General features: G+C 37.2%; 1 protein-coding gene across 1 annotated transcript in view; it reads left to right on the top strand.

Moving 5' to 3' along the window:
- The window catches only part of SEC63 (SEC63 homolog, protein translocation regulator), a 58,539-nt gene extending 36,591 nt beyond the window's left edge, over nucleotides 1–21,948 (top strand). Inside the window, exons 10-21 of the mRNA XM_057404711.1 lie at nucleotides 130–262; nucleotides 1,405–1,497; nucleotides 5,519–5,673; nucleotides 6,877–7,024; nucleotides 9,582–9,664; nucleotides 11,316–11,375; nucleotides 11,608–11,766; nucleotides 12,669–12,827; nucleotides 13,729–13,830; nucleotides 18,738–18,836; nucleotides 19,673–19,777; nucleotides 20,312–21,948. Coding sequence (XP_057260694.1) covers nucleotides 130–262; nucleotides 1,405–1,497; nucleotides 5,519–5,673; nucleotides 6,877–7,024; nucleotides 9,582–9,664; nucleotides 11,316–11,375; nucleotides 11,608–11,766; nucleotides 12,669–12,827; nucleotides 13,729–13,830; nucleotides 18,738–18,836; nucleotides 19,673–19,777; nucleotides 20,312–20,455 — 1,440 coding nt within the window. The 3' untranslated portion in view covers nucleotides 20,456–21,948. The remainder of the gene's footprint in view (nucleotides 1–129; nucleotides 263–1,404; nucleotides 1,498–5,518; nucleotides 5,674–6,876; nucleotides 7,025–9,581; nucleotides 9,665–11,315; nucleotides 11,376–11,607; nucleotides 11,767–12,668; nucleotides 12,828–13,728; nucleotides 13,831–18,737; nucleotides 18,837–19,672; nucleotides 19,778–20,311) is intronic.
- Nucleotides 21,949–22,367: the final 419 nt, after the last annotated feature.

Here is a 22,367-nt window from a genome sequence, read left to right as displayed (position 1 = left end):
CACAGAACTTTTCAGGGAAGAGTTACTAAGTCTTGCTTTTGTGAATATAATTGTTTTTCCCTTGTAAACTGTTGTCCTCCTGTATTTCTTTCTCTTTAGCACCAAAATAGTATTTTGTGTTTATTTTAGCTAATAAGAGAAATTGGTGGCATAAATTTAAAGAAGAATGAGCCTCCACTCACCTGCCCTTACAGCCTGAAAGCCAGAGTTCTGCTTTTGACTCATCTTGCCAGGATGAAAGTTCCTGAGGTCCTTGAAGAAGGTAATGGCTTCTCCCCTAATCAGATACTGTTGGAAACAGGGCAATACATTGCATTCTTGTCCATTAAAGAGTTGCATGGATCTCTACTCAGTAGTCTCCACGCAGTGTACCTAGTTTTTCAACGTTAATGACTCTTTAAACACTTAACTTCACATTTACTTATTGACAGCCCTGCAGTACTGATACCTTTCTTTTTAGTGCTTTTTGGCTGCAAATATGACTGATAATTTTTTTATTCTCTTTGTAATAGAACAAATAATTAAATGTGAAGTATTTTTGGTTTTCAGAATAAAGAAATCAATGATAACTGATCTGTAACATTTCCATACATGATTATTTTTGGAGTTTTTTAGCTCACTGTGTGAAGCAAAGATGGCAAAATTAGAACTGTAAATACTAGTTACTTATGAGCTTCAGTTTATGTTTTACAGTTTTTCATATTCATAAATAGGTGAACTGAAATGTTTCTAAATGCAGTTCAAGTTTCAACCATGAAGCCCATGGTTTTAGGTTGACCAGCAAACTTGAGATATCCTGTATTTTAATGCAAATTAAAAAACAAACAACAACCAGTGAAAATGTTTTGGTTAAAAATTTCCAATTTCTTTCAAAAGAAAAATCAATTTTAAATAGTCACTAAAAATGTCTCATTTTCCTTGCTATGTAATTGCTGTCTTTACTTACAACTTCACAGATCTGTATTCAAAAGTATTTAGTACCTTAAAAACGTTACTTTTCCAAACCTGTTGTTTCACTTGATTAAAATTTTTTTATTTTTTAACCTGTAATTACTTGAAGATTTCATGCTGTTTTACTAAGACTGGTTAATGTTCTGTGCCATCCTGTTGGTGTTTTTTTGGTGGTGTTGTTTTTTTTTTTTTTTTTTTTTAGATGGATATAATAAGTACTTTTTCTTTTTGTATGGAAGCTGCTTGTCTGGTATACAAAATTTGTGCCCCTTCTTAGCTTACTCTGTTTTGTGAGGGAATGTTAGACACGTGTCAGTGAGAATAAAGTGGTATTTTTAGTAATACAAGAATGAATAGAAATGAAGGCTACACCATTAAATGTCCAGTTCATGTAAAGTGTTGTCTTTTTTCGTACCAGAAGTGCAGCATAATTGCAGCAGTTTTGTCTTGCAGATCAGCAGTTTATCCTGAAAAAGAGTCCTGCGCTACTTCAAGAAATGATTAATGTGATCTGCCAACTAATAATAATGGCTAGAAGCCGAGAAGGTAAGAAAAGAAACTATAATTAAAACTAGTAGATATGATTCTTCATTGCAGTACTTCATAAACTTTTTGCATCTTGTGGCAAACTTAACCTGTGATATTTAGAAATGTCTGAATATACTTTTGTTCTCTTTACTGTAATGAGCTTCCTATTTAGAGGGTTGAAATGCTGCTGCCACTGCCAAGCTCAACTCTGAAATCTTGAGTATGTGTTCAGCTTGTCATTTTTGCAATTAAAAGTTTCTCCTTAAATGCAATTGAAAACCTTTTTCTTAAAGATCTGGTCTATTTTTGGTAGCAAAGCACTTAGTATAAACCTTGTATTCATCCCTTTGTTCATTTCCACTTTTACAGTTCTTCTTCTTCTGAGTGTCAGTTGGTTTTGGTTCATTTCTTTATTGTAATTTCTTTGTACATTGCTCATACTTCTCTGTTTCAAGATCCTGTGCTGCTTAGCCTGCTATGTAGTTTTTTTCTGAGCATGTAGGGGCAGGTGCTTTACTGTAACTGCAGTGAAAATTACAATTTAATTGTAATATAATATTTAAGCATTTTTATTTTTACTGTAAAGAGGCAATTATGCTGAAGATGGTTGTTTGCAGTGTAAAGAAACAAAGATTTGGTTCTCACTCCTTTATTGCAGCGAGGAGAGGCAAGGTGTTTTTCTGTGCCAAACTGTTGACCATTTTATTTGCTATCAAATAATACTTTATTGGCTGATCTTCCTAGACTCCTTTAACTAGCACTGATAGCTGCCCAACAAGGATGGCTTTGGGAAAGTTCTTTCCCAGCCCTGTTGCAAGTGGTGCTGGAAATAGTGTTCCGTAATCAAATAACCTATGTTAGAGGGTATGTGAGCACGTGAGATGTTGTGTACTGGCTTAGGTGTCCTGTTTTAGAAAGAAGTATTAATTAATTTTGAACCCTATCTTTACTAATCTGTGAGACTGCTGGGGAGAAATCTCAAAACCTGGAAGTAAACAGGCACATTGTTCAGCGTAGAAGTAGTCTTCACCTAACATTATATTATATTTGTTGGATTTGTTATTTGCAAGCAACAAATTTTAATTTGCTTTCATAAAAATAAATACTATTTCTGTTTCTGTCCAGTCAGTTTTTACTTACTGCTAAGCTATTTTTCAGCCTGGTGGAAATGTGGCAATTGTGAGCTACCTTTAGATAAAATGTCTTGCATTCTCTTGCCTGATTTCTGCATAGTCAGACTTTTTCTTTACATCACTGGAAATACAGCTGTGTGGCATTTTTTCTTCTTATCCATTGTTTTGTGACTATTAGCTGGTAGTTCATAATCATCAGGTCTAAGTTATCTTGATGTCTTCTTTGAGATCATCCTGAAGTATCATAGGTGTTTGTTGCCAAAAATGTGGAATGTGTTCTAGTAGCTGGCTATAGAAAAGGTAGACATTGGGTCAGCTGACCAGTCAAAGTGCTTTTCTCATTCAGGTTGGAAGCTGCAGTGTATTAGAGCTTGTGGTTGGACCCAGGTATATACCATTTCCTCACAAACAACTATTATTTGCATTTAAATTTGTGATTGACGTCTTTGATGTCATATGTTTTGAACGAGTTTATGACCTTGTACACTTTGACAAGCGGAAGCCATCAAACTGTGCAGTAATGGCATTCATTTTATGCTGGGGCAGTTGAGTGTTAAAATCTATACTGTTCCCAGATTCACTCTAGGAGAATATAAAGTTCTGTGTTATTTTCCAGGAAACCGAACTGCTGTTCTCCAGCTTTGTTAAATATTTTTCTACTGTCATATGGGTGATGAGTCAGTGCTTTAAGAAAAACAAGAATTTCTACTCTGACTAGTGCTCTGTGGTCTCAAAGCTTTAGGTGAATTTCCAGGTCAGTTTGTCAGAGAATATTTAGGATCCTTAACTTGGTTTGCAGTGTGGTGGGTTTTGTTGTGTTTTCTTTTCTATTATTGTTATAGTTTAAAAAATCCTGTGACTTTCCTTAGCATCGGCCAAAATTACAGGGGAGTTGGAAGATAGGGAAGACGGAAAGTAAATTGTGCTGATTGGTTGAGAGATAAGTTGCTACTTTTTTTTCCTTTTTCCTATGTAAAGGTACATCTTTGTTACCAGTGTGTCTAGCCAGATAGTTCTGTTCATGTGTTTTCTCTTTGCATTGTGTATATTCTTTAATAAACTGGCTTAAAAAATAAAATAAAGGAAGTCCTGCCATGTAATTTATTTTGGTATCTGGTTAAATTTATAGTTTGGTGTAATTAATGAAGAAACAGGGCATTGAAGGGAGAAGGGTAGGTTGGGGCAGAGGTGATGGAGTGATTTATTTTTTTTTGAGAGTGTGTTTAACACATCTTAGTAGCTGCTTATAAATTTGCAGCAAAGTAGTAGTAATAAGAGAAGGAGAAACTGTTGAAGGCACCAAATTGGGTTGAATTCTTTTTTTCTTGTGAGATTTATTACCTTTGCATGTTTCCTCTATAAAATTAATTTAAACTTGCTTTTTATCAACATACATGATTGTTGGCACTTAAACATTCAGCAGTTTTGCCTTTGGTACCCTTTTGGTCAGGTGCAGTTTGCCTTGTCACCTAGGTGTAGGTAAACCTGCTTTTATCCACATCTCTAATTGACTTAATAGTCTGGTAAGCTTGATCACCCAGCCTTAGTAGAGTGGGCATATTCCTTCTGACCATTTCTCTAATCAAGCTATTGCAAGATGTCCCTGTTGTACTGTCCCAAATGTACCAGCCACATATTGTCCTTACCAAGTATATGTATTTGTATATATATGGATTTGTGTATGTAAGCACACAGATGTTTGTATTTGTACTTACTTTTGTTTATATGCAGAATATATGTGTAACAGTCAAGGTAATTAAAGGTTGATTGTTTCTCAGAAAAGGTTTTAAAGTATAAGAAAATACATGCACCGATTCTTAAATAAAATGACAGGCATCATAAATTACAGGTACCTTCTCTAATACATGCTTAAAACTGCCTTCAGATCTTTCATGTGCCACAGATGAGTTTAGAAGAAGATTTAAGTAGCTTAAATTCTTATTAGCTCTCTGAAGAGGATCAAACTTATTTTTCTGTGATGATGCAGTGTGTGTATATGTATATTTATATTTATATATTTATATATATGTAGAGGAACCCTAACATTACCAATTCTGGACTGGTAGCAGCTCTTCTGCTGCAGGGGAATTCTGAAATGAGTTTTCTAAACTGGGTTTTGAGAAGCCTTGTGAATGAATGAATGAATGGTTGTCTAATGAAGTTAGAAAGCAGTATGTGGGAACCTGTCTGCTTTGATTTTTTTCATTTCTTTGCAGATGCAATGAAGAGTATTAAATGACTTTCTTTTTATTTATTCACCACCACCACCACCCTACCTTCCCCCCCCCCGCCCCCGGTTAAGACTTTCTCCGTGTCTATTTCACAATCATTTTAATTATGTAGGGTGTATACCTTTTTGTACTTTAAAATGTTAAAGGAATTACCTATAATTTTTAAAAGTCAAATAGGTGTTTGCTCAGAAATTCCCTTTAACCTTTAGGTTTTCTTACAAAAGTCATGCCTTTCGTATTTTTACAGCTGGTTTTGCTGCCTTCTAACATAATATAATATCCTCTGCTTAGCTTCAGTTATACCTGTAGGTTTTTTCTTGCATGTAATAGGCTGCTACCTTTCTGTTAATCTCTCAAGATAAAAATTTGCGTTATAAAGATTAATGTTAATGATAAACTGTATTTAATGATGTGTAGCTCTACTTTGTAAGCATGTGTTATACACGTATGTATAAAAATACACAAAGATGAAAATGTCTGTTGAGCTATGTGACTGCAGTGAGAATAAAAAGGCTGCCTGCTTTATTATGCTAAACATTTTAATATGCCTCTTTCTCTTGCTTTGTTGATTGAAACCAAGGTTTTCTGTAATCTGCAATACAAGTATACATTGTTAAAGTGAAAAAAGGAGAAAAAAAAATTAAAAATGATGCTCTCTGTTTCATTCTCCCCAAGAAAGGGAGTTCCGTGCTCCATCTTTGGGATCTTTGGAAAATTGCATGAAGCTTTCCCAGATGACTGTCCAGGGACTTCAGCAGTTCAAGTCTCCCCTTTTGCAGCTTCCTCACATTGAAGAGGACAATCTCAGGAGAGTCTCCAATCATAAAAAGGTATAAAACTACAAACGATACTTGGTAACTTCTTAAAACACTTAAACACTTTGTTACTTGTTTTATCTTTTTGCCTATAAGGAAGCAAGGTCATGAATTAACCAAGAGAATAAAAGTATATTTATTTTTCAGGAACTTGGTACAATACTTCCTAGATGATTTGTGTCCTTTTTATTTCTTTAAAGTCCATCTCAGGAGGTGGAAGTTAAGATCAGAGATCCAATAAGTATGAAAGATGAGCCTACATTAACCTCACAAGCAGAAGAAACCGTTTCTTATTACAGAGTACTGTCCTATTTAATATCTTCTAGAATGTAGCTAGAGTATTCTACTGGGATTTCTGTGGGGTTTTGGCTGGCACTTTTTTGTTTGTTTGCTTTAATCTGCATTGGTAGAAAATATAGTTGGAAGATAAAACAAAGGAATTCATAAAAGGAAAAAATTAAACTACAGGGAGCATACAAAAAAGTATGCATTTTAGATGTATTTTTTTACACATTTGGTGTAACTAAGTACAAAAATGAAAAATCTGGCTGTCTCATAATCCCACCCTGAAAGAGGGAAGAGGCCAATTTATTAGGCTTGTTTGTTCAGGATTCCCATGCACTGAGCTCTTAAAAAATACAGTCCCCTACTGGAGGCATGAGCGGTCTACCTGGGTGCATGAAGTTAGTTTTAATAAAGTATACACATTTATAATGGTGAGGTAATCAAGTATTCAGTTAAATCTGTTTGTTTTATTCTTTCAGCTCTGCTGTGCAAATCTTAAAAGGAGTAGGTTTAGATTTGTTTACAGTTCAGTATGAAGGGAAAAATGTACTTGGTTGTTCCTGCTAATATAACTCTCAAAGCACTCAGGTACTCTAGATGGAGAAGGAACATGATTAGTAAGACTTCTTGGCACAGCTTTCTGAAAAAAAACTGGCTGAAATAATAGTTTTTTATGAAATATATTCAGTTTCTAAAGGGTGCCATACTAAGGAATGCACCAGTGTTCAAAGCAGTGCTATTCAGTTGCTGTTTAGTAGGTTTGAGTGCAGCCTGCTGGTTTTATTGTTTCTCAAAATATATGCTTTCTGGCTTCCTGAAATCTTTTATAAAAATTAAAAAAATGAAGTAGTGTGTATGTGTTATTATCAAGAGGTTATTTATGGACTGTCTTCTTTGCTACCATGTGACTTCCTTTTTTTTTTTTTTTTTAAGTATAAAATCAAAAGTATTCAGGATTTGGTGAGTTTGAAAGGTTCTGATCGTCGCAATTTACTGCATTTCCTAGAGGATAAGAAATATGATGAAGTTATGGCTGTCCTTGGCAGCTTTCCGTATGTCACTATGGATATAAAACCACAGGGTGAGTGGGAGGTCTTTTTGTTACGTATATGTTGCTCTTCTGACATTTTGATAGTCCGTTGGCAGTAAGCTTTTGGAGGATGCTGAATCACAACTTGCTCTTATTTATGTGGCCTGGAAATGACATGCTTTTTTGACTGGTGGGCTCTTGTACATGAGATTTATAGTCTGAGGAGATAAAGTACATTTGAAACATTTCACAGATTCCCAAGCCAGCAGTAGTTTCTCCTGGAGGAGCTTATCTGATATTTCATCTGTTGATTTAATATTTCATGAGCAATGTGGAATTCTGGTTGAAATACCACTTTTATTAGCTATCTTAAAAAGTTGTGCTTATTCCAGAATTTATGCTCGTCTTACTCCAGCGTGGAGAGTCCTTTGTGAGATTTTGAGTTGGAGGCCCTGATGACTAAATATTCATGGGTTCCTTTGTGTTAGTCCTTGTATAGCTTTTTTTTTTTTATCCAGCTGAATTTGTCCGTGCTATGCTTAGCTACATTCTGTGTGCTCTGTTTCAATGACTGTATAACACTCTTCCTCTCTGAGGATTGGGTATGCTGTTAAGCAGTTCCTGTTAGGCAGCCTTGAGTGGCAAGTGGTTCTGAGGTCTCCTTTGCTTTGTAAGATCAGTGCTAGTAAATGTGAGATGTTTGAAAGTTTTGTTCTAATACTTGTTTCTAGTTAACATTGCTGCTGTGGCTACAGTGGTCAAATTCAAAATACAGTTCTGCCTATAGTCTTCATTTGTCACACAACTGTACTCAGGTGTGGTACAGAGGATTAAACAATGCATATGCTTTTCTGTTTATGTTAGTATTGCCATTATATAAAATACATGTTTAAAACCGGGGAATAGTAAAACTGCTTTGGCAGGGGTGGTGGTGGTAGACATATATAAAAATTCTATACAGGAATGTAATTCTATTCTTCCCCAACCTGGGACATTTTCCAGTTCACAGATTGGAGATGTAAACTACGCGATGGTTTCCCTGTGGGTTTTATGTTTGATGTTTTAGTTAAAATAATCATGCCGTTCTTTTTATTTTTCTTTGCCTTCTACTTAAAGAATTGTCCTGGGTTCAGCAGTAGCAGTCATGTTTTTTCCTTTGTGTTAACTGGTGCAGTGCTGTGTTTTGACTTCTAGTTTTGAGAACAGCGTTGGTGAAGCCGATGTTTTCGGTTGTTGCTAAGTGATGTTTACCCTGACCAAGGACTTTGTGAGGCTCATGCTCTGCCAGGGGGGGGAGGGCAAGCCAGGAGGAAGCAGAGACAGGACACCTGACCCAAACTGACCAAAGAGGTATTCCATACCACAGCACGTCATGCCCAGGATGTAACTGGGAGTTAGCTGGGAGACCGTCCGGGTGCTCTTCACCGACCCTGCTCTCCATCTTCGTGAGGCTGCGGGGAAGGGGAGGGCGGCCCCGGGAGCCGGCGGCAGCCGAACCGGCCCAGGACACTGCCGGTGGAGGAGGCCGGGGCGGTCGAGGAGCCGGCTGCCGAGCAGCAGGATAAGGCGGCGGAGGAGCCGAGCCCCAGTATTCCCAGGCAGCCAGTTTCCCAGCAAGGCAGAGGAGGAAGAGCTGGACTCAGGAAAAGAGAAGCAGCAAGCACAGTCTCAAGCACAGCAGCATCCTGAAGGCTCTGAATGGCCTTTTGGGTATCCTTGGGACCTGCCTGCTGATTGTGATGGGGATCAGCATGTTGGCACACACACAGACCCACAACCATTTTGTCTGATCTCAAAAGTTAAGCAGAGTCAGGTTTGGGTCTTGTCTGGGGTTACAACAGTATAGGGGGACCAAGAGATGCAGGGTTGGAGGAGGTATCGGTCGGAGCTTGGTCGGGCGGGGGGGGGGGCGAGTTATCGGTCAGCGGGTGGTGAGGTGTTGTATTCTGTTCCCTTGTTATTTCCTTTATCATTATTATTACTGGTGGTAGCAGTAGTGATTTGTGTTATACCTTAGTTACTAAACTGTTCTTATCTCAACCCGTGGGAGTTGCATTCTTTCGATTCTCCTCTCCGTCCCTCCGGGAGCAGGGGGAGGGTAAGAAAGGGGGGAAAGTGAGTGAACGAGTTACCTGACTGGGTTTAAACCACGACAAGAATTAAACGCACGATTTTTAATGTGGCATTGAAATTGAGTTGTTAATCATATGAAAGTCAGGAAAATCAAAGTTATGATTCCCAGAACAAATGTAACACGGTCCCTTTGGTCATGTGTAGTATTTCATGCGTCTGAAGTTTTATGCTTTAATATATAATGCACAATATTATAGAGTTACAGTTCCCACAACAGTTATAACTTTGAATTTTTTAACTTTCATGCAATTAAAATTTCAAACTCAATGTTGCTGTGTTGTAGTATGCTGAATTACCAGCCCTCAGTATATTTGGGGTTGCAAGAGACTTATAAAATAATATTTTGAAATTTTTTTGTATTAAAAATTCTGGAATTTGTATTCTTATATTTAGACATAGTAGAAACGTGTTTAATGAAAAAAAAAAAGGCTTTAAAGAAGTTTAATAGATGTGTTGCTTTTCTCTTTTACACTAGTTTTGGATGATGAAGACAGCAACAATATTACAGTAGGTTCTCTTGTCACTGTTTTGGTCACACTAACAAGACAGACCATGGCAGTAAGTATTTAGAATACTTGTTCTTTCAGGGTAACTGCAAGTGTATGCTAAAAAATAGGCATTTCTTCTTTGTGAGCTAAAATGGTGTGCTGTGACTATAACTGTAAAATTAAGATTTGAAATTGAGAACTTGTGCTCTTAATCCTCCCTTATGATTTTGTTTCTGAATGAGAAAGTTTTCCTGGAACCAGACCGAAGTTCAGTCTGACCTGTTGCAGTTGTCTAGGGAACAGTAAAAGAATATGGCAAGTGATACTGCCCTGAGGTTTGTAAATAACAGGAAAAGAGACATTCAGAAACTTAGTTCTTGAACTAGAATAAATTATTCACTGAAGTCCTTAGGACAGTGTTTGATTTCACTTTATGTGGGCTCATAATGTTACAAATCTCTTGGGTGCTCTAGACACTTACAAGAGAAACTCAGTCTAGCAAAATATACATAATATAAAGAAGGTACACCAGTGCCACATGAAGAAAATGGATTGCTGAATGGGTAGCAATGTGGCATAACCAAAGTAATATTTCACCCTAGTAGTTCAGCTTCTGACTTGAGATAACTTTTTAAGCTTTAAACACAGTGATTACTTTCTTAGAATAAAAAAACCTTAATGCACAGAAAGGAAACAAGCTTCTACCTAACAAAGCCTGCAATTTTTTGCATCTGTACTATTCAGATAATTGTCTAAGTAAACAAAAAGTTTGAATTATGCTCCTAAGGTGTAAGGCAAACAAGCATAAATATTACACTTGAGGATCAGACAGGCTGCTGAAGCCAGTTCAGCAGAAATAAGTCTATATAAGTCCTACGTGTTCATACTGTGGAACTTCAGAATGTATCATTTCAATAATAACTGAGGATGTAGTAGATAGAAAGTTTAAGTACCATATCACTATGCTGGATCTTAAAAACAAAGGAAACTGCAAATTATGAGCATATTAAACTTAGAAATTAATTAAAATGCCTGACAGTGTATGGAAAACTCAGTTGTTTTCTACATTAACTCCTCTCGGCAGTCTGACATTGAGATACATGAACTAAAAACTAGATCTAGCCTTTTAGAGAGTGCTTTTTTTTTTTTGTGTTGGTGTATCATATCTGCTGTCTTTACAGAAGACAGCTCCTTATGGTGAATTTTTTCAGTGGCATGTAGTATGTTTTGAAGAAAGAAATGCATGAAAATATTCCATTTGCATAGAGATGTTCTAGTCCATATAATACTAACATTGTGTTTTGTCTTAACATTTTGTATTTTTAGTTTGATTTGTTGTCCTGTGTCCCTGAGTAGCAATGCAGCTGTTGTAGTTTTTAATGCTCTGGCAACTGGAGCAGAATTTGCATTTTACTACTGCTTGTTTTTGTGTTACAGGATTTCTGTGCTTTATAAAACAAGTAGATTCTTTGGAACAAGATGACATGTCGTTACTGAATTTCTTTATAATGGTAGTGATGGAAAAATCCCAGACCAAATGTTCAAAATAGGGTTTAATTTTCATCTGTTAATCCCCTGTTGTGTTTGTCGCCAATAACAGAATTTGCCATAATGAGCAAAACCTTAGACCTGATTAGGGTGATTAAGTTAAACTATAAAATAGTAATTTACTCTTTTGGTACAGAGAAGCATTAGTACTTCTCACATTTTTCTCTAACCAGGAAGTGTTTGAAAAGGAGCAGTCTATATGTGCAGCAGAGGAGCAACCAACAGAAGATGGGGTAAGTGAAAAATGGATGTTTCCTTTGCTAGCTATAGAGAACTTTCTTTCAGATGTTGAGTTGCTAATTGTGTGCTTTTCAAGCCTTACTTTTTTTTTCCCAGAAATACCTACTGATGTGTCTCTTGAGCTATGCTTTCTAACCTTGGATCTCAGCTTAAAATGCTTAAAATACAGTGAATGCCTGAAATTTAATGAACAGAATAAATATTTTAAATACTGCTTTCCTACAGCAAGGAGATGTCAACAAAGTTAAGAGCAAAGGATGGCAGCAAAAGAATAAAGGAACCAAGAAAGCTTCAAAATCAAAGAAAAAGAAGCCACTGAAAAAGAAGCCTGTGCCACCTTCATTGCAGCCACAGAAACAGCAGAAGCAAAAACAAGCTAATGGGGTAGCTTATAGATTTATTGATATTTAAGTCTTTTGTTCAGTTTATCACTCCTAAGCTGATTTTTTTTTTTTTTTTTTTTTTTTTGGTTGTATGTGCCTCATTTCATTCTTTGCTTTTGTAAAGCGTATCTCCTAAAATAGATATTTTTTTTCTTTACAATTAAGAATTACTGGTTAAATGAGGGAACCACCACAGTAATGTTTCCATCAGCCTGCTGAAAGTTGTGTCCAACTACTTTAGAAGTCTGGCTTTGTAGTCCCTTCTTGTTAGTTCTTGTTACGATGCCTTCTGGGAGGTGAATTGTTTTGTACTTTAAGGGAAAAAAACTGAAATAAGACTTTCTTCTGATAAATTAAGTAGCTTTAGTACTTTATGCTCCCGCTGCATGGTGTTTTCTCCAGCTATGTTGTAGGTACTGGAATGGGTTGCCCAGGGAGGTTGTGAATGCTCCATCCCTGGCAGTGTTCAAGGCCAGGTTGGATGAAGCCTTGGGTGGCAGGGTTTAGTGTGAGGTGTCCCTGCCCATGGCAGGAGATGATCTTAAGGTCCTTTCCAACCCTAACTATTCTATGATTCTATTCTATGATTCTACTCCTCTCTAGTTTTCCTAGTATTTTTTTTAAATGCAACCCCAGAATCAAATACTGTTTTCTTCTATTTGTGTTGCGGGTGCCATGTGGAGAGAGAAAATTGCTTCCCTGCTCCTCTTAGCACATGAGTTGAAAAGAAATATTCTTCACTGTATGTACACTCTGTGACACAGGAAGAGTATAGATCAAAATAGGAAATAAGGGCTTTAACCTTAAGACAGGTGCTGTGAATGCTGTGTACTACAATAATGCAGACAAACTAAGTTAGAGGTTTGTTCGTCTCCCCCTTACTCCCCCTTTCTTTCTTATTAGGAAGTAGTTGCAAAGGAAGATGAGGAGGAGATCTCTGATAAAGGAAGTGAATCTGAAGAAGAAGAAACAAACAAGGACTCTCAAAGTGAAAAAGATGATGGAAGTGACAGAGACTCGGACAGAGAACAAGATGAGAAGCAAAACAAAGATGATGAAGCTGTAAGCCTTACTTTTTCCTGAAGGGTAATGTTGCTGCTGGGGTTGAGAGAAAATGCATTTTAATCCTCTTAGCATCCCCTCAGGCTAGGCAGCACCAAGATGAAGGAGTAATATCAGTTCTCCAGAGGTTTTCAGACCTCATTCCAGCATAAGAGCTTTGTCATTGCGAGTCTGTTTGAGAGCAAGCGGTAAAGGGTCTTTGCAGCATAGACAGAAAACTTTAAAATTACATAAGAAAAACAGCTTAACTTCAGGAAAAGATTGTAATGCTTCTGTTGGCTTAATCTGTTTACTAGCTGCTGCGGATTTTGTGCAATAGTCTCTCCTTTGAAGTTTGCTCTTTACATGCAGGGGCTGTTGTATTTACTGCATAGTGAATACTGTAAGTACCTGCTTACTAAACTAGTAACTGTTAAGTTAGTCATTCAAAACTATAATTGTAATTTAGAATGAGGCATCGTGGTGGTAGGTGGTTTCTGCACCACAGGTCTTACGGTAGAGGACTTACGGTAGAGAGTGACAGCTGCGAGTCCCATACAAGATGAGAGTAAGCTCCTGATGGGAAGAGAGTCATCAAGCTTGCAGTCAAGACTTACAGGTCAGGTAGTTAGTGTTTGTAGGCAGTGCTGTAGAAGTGAGTTTTGAAGAATGTATGCAAGCCTCACAGATCTATTTTGGGGTTTGCTAATATGTACATGAATGGTCTCTTCAGTTGCACGGTCACTTGATTTTTATTTTTATTTTCTTAATCATACAGTGTCACTCTATGTGCCTTTCTCTTCTGTAATGTGTTGTGTAGCTCAAGAACTTGTCATATGTATAATTTCCATGGCCTGAAATTTCTTTCTCTAATGCAAAAGATGGCTGGTGCACAGTAATTCTTTGAACTTGTCTTTGACAGGAATGGCAAGAATTACAGCAAAGTATACAGAGAAAGGAACGAGCCCTTCTTGAAACAAAGTCAAAGATAACGCATCCTGTTTACAGTCTTTTTTTTCCTGAGGTCAGTAATAGAAACCATTACAGTTGTGAAACATGAGAATTAATATAATACAAAATAATTGCTCTTTTTATATTTTTATTGTAAATACTGGGCTTTTAAACAAGTCTAATACTTGAAAAAAATGCTAACCTTAATTTAAAAAAGTCTTAATTTTTAATATCCTCTTAAACTTTTTCAGATACTTTCTTATAAACCTGTAATATGTTCTTTCTGTCCATTTCCAAGAGACTTGCAAACTTGCATGCAACTTAAGGTTTATTTTTGATGGCAATACTGCTAAAGTTTGTGGTGGGTTTTTTTTGTTTGTTTTTTGTTTGTTTTTTGTTTTTCTGCTGATCTGTTACATATAGATAAATTCAAAATTAAACCTTTCAGATATATAGGGATTTAATATTTTAGAGTTCTCTTTTTCTCTATGGAACATGAAAGCACAGCAGTGATTCTAATACGGAGTGAAGGGTAGAGTATTACTTGCTCTTTAACTGGGAATGCCTGTGAGTGGAGGAGGTCCTGGATACCTCCTGTGTTAACCTGTGTTGGGGGTGAGCAGGTTGTTTTGGCTTGCTGGTTGACTTCCAAGTCTCAGTGCAGCAGCATGGTGGCATCACAGCGTGCAACTGTGGAAGATGGAGGGGTTAGAAGAGCTCTCTTTCTACCACAGTGTGTTGTGTGGCAGAAGCCAGTTGTGGAACAATCTCTCCTATAAAGCTCAAAAATACAAATCAGGTGTGGATGAGTATCAGACGAAGGGGTGTATTTCAGAGTGGTGACTCATAGTAGGGTAGGCTGAGGTGTCACTACAGCAGCTTTTGGTGTTGAAAGCAAGTTCTGGTGTATCAGTTGTTACTTACACAAACACATTTAGAATAGGTGTCTGAAAACCCATTACAGCAACGAAACCTTGATGGGGTTTTTCAAAGTGTGGGGTTTTTGTTCTGAACAAATAAATTAGGTCCTTGGGAGGTGACCAGATTGGAACCAGGACGAAGGAGTATTTTGTCACACTTTCTTTCCAGGCCAGTAATTCAGAGAGTTTTCTTTGCTTCCCTGCTGTCTGAGTAGAGAACTAATCTAAGATCTCTTCTCTCCAGTGCTATCTCCAGTAACAGGGAGCTGGGATGCAGGCTTATGCTTCCTCTTGTGGTTTAAAGGAGACAACTGAGACAGAGAAGAATAGGAAAACATAAGAAAAAAAGGAAGACACTGTGTATATTTGCTCTCTTTTCAGTCCCTAAGGCTCTTTATGTCTGTACCCTGTACAGCTTGTTGCATGTGCAAAGCACACTCCGTTGTCCCCATACTTGTGATCACACTGTTCCTGCTGGTTTTATGTAGTTCTGGCATCATTAGAAAACAAAGTGTGGGGAAACAACACCTGTTGCTACAGAGCCAGAAAAGGTATATAAATAAATCAAAGAAATTGTTTTCCTGAAGGCCTTAGTTAAGAGCTCTGTGGCCTCATGGCATCTAATTTTGTAATGGCTAATCTTAATGCTGTATTTTCCTGACACTGTTAGGTACCCTCCCATCTCTCAATACAACTTCCAGCAGCACACCAGCATAACAGAAAAAGGTGTGCCAGCATTCCCTTCTTCTGTCTGCCTTAGATCATGTCAGATACGCAGCAGAGTCTTAATGCCGTCTTGCTGTGAAAGCAGCTGGCTTTGGTCATCAGTCTAAGTTCAGACAATGAGTATGTGCTGTGCCCATTGCCACAGGGGTGCTAACTGTTCATATTTCTTTTTTACTGCACTGAAAGTTCCTTTGGAGACTTCGCTTATACTTACTGTATACAAAGGTGCTTCAGCTGTGTGTAACCAAGCTGCTGATGGGTTTTATGATAAAACCTAAATACAGTACTGTGCTAAAGAAAAAGGCTAGGGCTGAACTGAATGCTTGAAAGATACACATGTATTCTCTCATGCAGTTGTAAATTTTCCAACCTCCTTTCACTCATGTCCTAAAAGCTGAATGCAGCTGTACTTGGTGCTGTAGTTGCAGTTGGAGCATGTTTATATAGTGTCAATTTGCAGTGTCTGAAGAACAAAATCCATTGTACTCTCTGGGTGTTTTGGGTTTTTTGTCTGTGATTTAGAATTCTAACTCTATTGTGGTCATGGCCAGTCCATAGATTCAGAATTAAAGATAAAATGTTGTAGTTGTGTGAGTTTTTATATTTCCAGAATTTAGGGATGTTTGAATGTAGCTGAACCTAATATACTTGTTCTCAGGAGATAGCCTTAACACTGTGTCATAGAATTGACTAGGTTGGAAAAGACCTTTTAAGATCGTCAATCCCAACCTTTACCCCAGGACTACCCAGTCCACCACTAAACCATGTCACTGAGGGCCTCGTCTATACTTCAGGGGCAGTGATACCACCAGTTCCCTTGGCAGCCTGTGCCAATGCCCAATCACCCTCTCTGTGAAGAAATTTTTCCTAATATCCAGTCTAAACCTCCCCTGAGACAGCTTGAGGGCGTTACCTCTTGCCCTATCACTTGTCACTTGGCAAAAAGACCAACCTGAGCCTTCTTTCCTCCAGTTCCCTCAGCTGTTCCTTATAAGACTTGTGCTCCAGACCCTTCACCAGCTTTGTTGCCCTTCTCTGGACCTGCTCCAGCACCTCAGTATCGCTCTTATAGTGAGGGGGCGAGAAACTGAACACAGTATTTGAGATGCTTTCTCACCAGTGCTGAGTTTTATAAAAGTTTTTGGGCAGTTGATTACTGTGCCAGAGATGCAGCTTTAATCTATGCAGGTTCCTAAATAATTATCTTCTGCTCCTGCATCCATGGATCCAGAAACTGCACAGATTGTAGTTTTGACATTTTTAGGTAGAAACTGGCCCTGGTGTTCCAATTTTATGAACATGCTGGTTTCCTGGCATGCCAAACCTTGCACCCATCTGTTAAAGGGCATTTTGCCCACTTGCCTGTTAGCTTGCCAGATTCTCACAGGCATAAACTTTAAATTCCACCCAATAAGAGGAAGGAAAATGACACTCCTGCACAGTTGTCCTTTCTATAAAAAAACAGTGACACTCTAGGGTCATGAGCTTTACTTCTGAAGAGTTTACTCTATAGAGTCCTTTGAGCGTTTTATCAATGAATGTAATTTGTTCTGGTATTTCTTTTTCTCCCTTGGCTGTTAATTTTACCAGTTTTTGTGAAAATCTAGTTGACAGGTTTTATCTTTGTTCTTAAAAAAATGTAAGAATTTCCTTGCCACTGAGAGTGATGGCAACATACACAATGTACAAGTCAGCACAGTGTTTTGATAACATCAAAAACCTATTGATACAAATGCAGATCTCTTTTTCTATGGTCAGAGCCCTTATAGGCCCAAAGTGGCGAGTAGCCATTTCTGTAATGGATCTGTCTTCTGTAGTTCTTGTTCATCTGCACTGTTTACACTCTTCATCCCTCTATTCCTAGAGGGCCCCTTGGCTAGGAAATAAACACTTCAACTGCATAAGATTCTTTTTTGCTACAGCTGTCTCATGCAGATTGACAATATATTTATTGTTGAAACTTACAGATAAAATAACTTATGCCTTGTAATCATATGGGAGATATTTTTTTCATACAGAAAATCACTTGGAATAGCTCACTTCTTGTAATGCTACAAATTTGGGTCTTAAATAGCATGTGAATTGGGTTTTGTCCTGTTCTCAGTGCCTGTTCTAAGTATGTGAAGAAATGCTGTTGCTTTACTGTGTTGCAGATGCTTTTACTTCATACATTGTAAAATGGGCATTAACATACTGAGTTAATTTTACACTCCTTTGCTCCTGGACTCAACAGTGCTAACCAGGGTATTTTGGTTGGATGTGTTGGTTTGCTGGTGTGAGTGTCTTGCTGCTGTAAATCTGTAGCTTCCTAGTTGAATATTCCAGTGAGGTGATGATAATTATTACTGGCATAACAATTAGTCACTCCAAAAGAGAAAATAAGTTAATTTAGCTTTTATAGTTTTTCAGCCTGCATTATTTAAATTTCAGATCACCAGGCACTGGCTTCTTCAGTGTTAAAACCAAAAAAACCTCCCACACCAGTGCTCCCTGCTATCCTCCCCCTCCACTCCTCCAAAAGAACCCTCTCACTAAAACTACTGAACTTTTGACTCTGTTTTGTTACAGACAAAAAAGTCTTCAAATTCTGCATATTAGCAGCATTTGCTTCTCACCTGTAGAATTTGGAAGGGTTTTAGTGGTGGTCTTAAAGTCCACTGTAATCTTTCATTCAGTTCTTATAATTCTGTTAGATTAAAAAGGAAACAAAACAACCACTTCCAGGTGGCACTGAAGCAATTACCTGATCAGTGGTGGTGCATGTGTGTGTGTATATATATATATATATATATATATAAGTTGGCCTCCTGGTTTAGAGCTTACCTGTAAGTGTCATAAGATGCACACATCAGGGCTCTAGTCTGTTATAATTGTGATCAGTTACAAGACCATCGGGGTGGGTAAAACTGTGTTGGAAAACAGTTCAGTAGTCTAATATTTGGGCTATCTAAAAGCTATGGGGGTTTTCCCCTTTTTTTCCCCTAAGGGTAAGCTTATGCTGTTATGACTATAACCTATCCAATAAAACACTTCATAAATATGAAGTAATCTTCCCTCTATCCCCCTCCACTATTCATTTTTTAAACAAAAGGAGGTGAAGGAATGGACACTTGCAACAGTTACTTGTGGTAACCTGTTTGCTTTCAGTGTGCACTATATAGTTTATTCATACCCATCCAAGAGTTCAAAAAAACCAAACTAGCAAACACAAGCCACCTCCTTTCTGTGTGTATTGTAAGGACCGGTGAATCGCAATTGCTTGTTACAGAGTGTAAGGACATCATTTTATGAGGCTTCAATAACCCTCTTTGGGTTTTTTCTTCTTTTGTGAAAGGAAAAACAAGAATGGTGGTGGCTATATATTGCAGATCGGAAGGAGCAGATGCTAATATGTATGCCATATCACGTTTGTACGCTAAAAGATAAAGAAGAGGTAAAGTACTTTAAAAATTTTGTTTGGGGTATTACAAAAATGTACTGAAGTGTCTTATGATATGCAAATACATTTAGCTGCTTTTTTCATATTTATCTCAGGATGGAAAATAAATTTTGCTCTCCTGATTAAAGCAGAGGAGAGCCTTTTAACTGTGAAAATTGGTAGTGGAGAAAGGAAACATAATTTAAGACTTCCAAATCTCTTTGCAGAATACATGGGGGTTGTTTTTCTCCTCATATAAAAAGTTGATGAAAACCAGTATTAGTACACAATGATCATTCTGAAAGTTATTTAAATTGTGAGAAATACTAAGTGTTATTTTTCTGCAAAGCAGGGGCTCTGACTAATTAATTAGCTTCAGCTCATGTTGAAACTTTCTGAGACTGTAACCTTTGGCTGTGTTCTTTGCTTTTCTGAAAAATGGAGATTTGATGTATTCTGTTCTTTCAAACCAGATTTTATGTTCAATTTCAAACAGCAGTAGAGTTAAGCTAATACTTTCAGCAGACTAAATGTTTTAACCTGTTTGAGTTTTTGAGATTAAGGAAGCATACAGCAGGGTGAAATTGTATACTTAATGTAGAGTCTCGGTCTCATTCAGAAAAAAAGTGATTATTCAGCTTTCATGGAACGTACTGTACTTGGGTATTTTATGCAGGTATTTTATTATGCAGAGGTTTTCAGAGAAGTATCACATGAAAGAAACAAACTTTATATAAAAAAAACATGATTATTCTGTAGTAGTATTTATTGCTCATTACAGTACTTGGGTACTTGTTCTAATGTGTTGATTGAAAGCAGCAAGAACTTACTGTGTAAATTCTGTTTTCTAGGTAGAGCTCAAGTTCCCAGCACCAGGCAAGCCTGGTAACTATCAGTACACGGTTTATTTAAGATCAGATTCATATATGGGATTGGACCAGATAAAACCATTGAAGGTGATGTTTAAATGTGTTATATATTTGTATCATATTGAAAGCTGCTTCATAGAATGATTGAAACCCCCAAAGTGCTGTTAACCTTTAAGAATTCAAGCTGTCCTACTTTTAAAACAGTTGCAAGAAGAGACTTGTAAGCCATTTCTGCCTGATGCCAGTAGTGACAATGTTACAGTGGATTAAATGGGACTAAAGTTTGTGATGTTTTCCCGTGCCTACATATTTTAATAGACATTTTCTCATGTTTAATAATTTTCTGCAGTATGGTTGGTTCTGGCTTTATACTTCTAGGTCTGCAGTGCCATTTCCCTGCCCTTCGTGCTAGATACATTCAGTTAATGAGAAAAATCTGGTGTGCCTTTTTTCTGGAAGCTATTGTTGGTTTTGTTTTGGGTTTTAGGGTGTTGCTTTGTTTTTAAAACTGTAAATTTTGTGTGGTGTGTCATTTGTTCTGGGTTTTTTGTTTGTTTTCCCAAATGGGTCTGTATTGTCTGTAACCCTTTTTTCCTTCTTTTCTTCTTTATCCAATTACAGCTGGAAGTTCATGAAGCAAAGCCAGTGCCAGAAAATCATCCACAATGGGATACAGCAATAGAAGGTGATGAGGACCAGGAAGACAGTGAGGGCTTTGAAGATAGTTTTGAGGAGGAAGAGGAAGAGGAGGAAGATGATGATTAAACAATACTGTTGATTGACTACAATATCTGCACACACTGCAAACTCTTCGTCTGACTGTGGAACTTGTACAGTAACCAAGAAACACAGTACAGAAGCCTCGAGAAGGCTGAGTTTAATTTTTCTTTACCAATTAAGAGTGCATTATGTAACTTCTCAGTGGAGGTGAAACAAATCTGTTGCCATTGATACACCTTGGAATATGTTTATGGCTCATTATAGCCTTCAAGTGCAGGACAGTGCATTTGTTTCAATTGAAAATAAAAGCTTTTTTATTATAAATGTCCAAAAGTGTGGGCTATGTATTGTCTGATCAGTTTAGGGTCCAATTTAAATAAAAGGTACTATTAGCTAGAAGCAAACTTTAAATCCATTTTTCTGCATTAGGAATTTATTTTAGAAAATGTTTTGGTATATTTGACATGACAAATCTCTGTTGATTGAAACAACATCTGCTCAACTTTCCAAGTTGATTAGTTCTGTGGTATTCATTAAATATTTTGCTGTGATACTGCTCCCATCATTTATAGCTTTAAAAATCTGTTTTACTTAACTTGATCATTATAAATTGGCATCATACCCATTGCCACATTCCATGTATTCTGGAGGGCTGCTTTTTTTAGGACTGTTGCCTTTTTATGCCCAGGATGATAATGGAAATCATAAACTTTCTTGACTCTGCTGTAGAATAGTTACTAATGGCTTAAAACATTTTTAAGCCTTTATTTCATCAGATCAGCAGCAGATCTGAGTCTTTTGATAAACAAAATGTCTGAAAGCAATTTTGGGATCATATGTCACATAAATTAGTGGCTTTTGTGCAATGCCTTTGTAGAAGGTACATCCTAAAAGCCGAAGTATATTCTTAATCTACCTGACACTGTTGGAAACGTTTTAAGGGTAAAATACAACATGCAAAGAGGGCATGTTTTGTATCAATTTTGAATTCCCATCAATAAACTGGACAATTTGATGGCTGCGTTTGTAATAGTGTGCATCTCCTTGAGGTTTGTTTTTCTTTTTTTACCTCAGTCTCCTGCAGGGTTGTTAAAAAGACAGTGATTCTATCCTTAGTTGTGTTTAAAAAAAAAACAACCCAAGTCTAATTAGGGAATAAATTCAGGGAGGAGAAATCAGGGCTTTTAGTGTATTTATGACTTGATAAAAGCCAGGGATGGATTCGTTTTTTTTTGTCTCAGTAAAACAAATGAATTGATTAATAGCTATATTTCTGTATTTCAGAAATACATATGAGTGTTCTGCAAGTAGGAACAGATGTATTTCTGTTCCTATGAAAAAGCAATGCTGTAAAATGTGACAAATTGCCATGCAGGAAAACTTCCATCCTATGAAGATTGCCCAAAGCCAGAATGGGTGCACATGAATTTTGTGACCTTGTTTAGTAGAAAGGGTTGTCACTTTAAATGCAAATTTACATTGTTATATTCTTTGTAATTGCAATAGTTGCAAATAAAACTTGAAAATGTTCTAAATGAGATTATGGTATCTTTCAGAGTACTTCTGAAGTGCATATTGGGCAGGAAAAACCTTGCAAAGCGTATAAACAGTGTCAGGTGTTCAAAGTGAAGAATGAAGACTAGGTTAAATTAAATGGCTTGTACGCTTGATGCCTTTTACTTCCAGTTTTTATTTGCAAAATACAGTAGAAAAACAACAATAAAAAAGCACTAGTTGCGTTCAGCAGGCTTTCAAGCCAGGTGCTGCACTGGTGAGAGAAATGCTTGAAGAGTCATCAGACTCCTTACTATCGAGTAGGCAATATGAATGCCAAACTTCAATTGTTCTGCCAGAACAATTCATAGTAAACTTCTGCTGTTGTTAAAGGTTGGGAAGTGATTATAGTTAGGAGGTCTAATTGATAAGCACATTAAGGGGTTGGAGGGGAGTGTTCCGA

This window comes from Pezoporus wallicus, unplaced genomic scaffold, assembly GCF_028554395.1.
Source record: "Pezoporus wallicus isolate ANWC-B61680 ecotype Strahan unplaced genomic scaffold, APGP_CSIRO_Pwel_v1 contig_6923, whole genome shotgun sequence".
Taxonomy (NCBI): domain Eukaryota; kingdom Metazoa; phylum Chordata; class Aves; order Psittaciformes; family Psittacidae; genus Pezoporus; species Pezoporus wallicus.
Note: the sequence above shows the minus strand (reverse complement) of the source record. Positions and strands in the feature narration are given on the sequence as shown.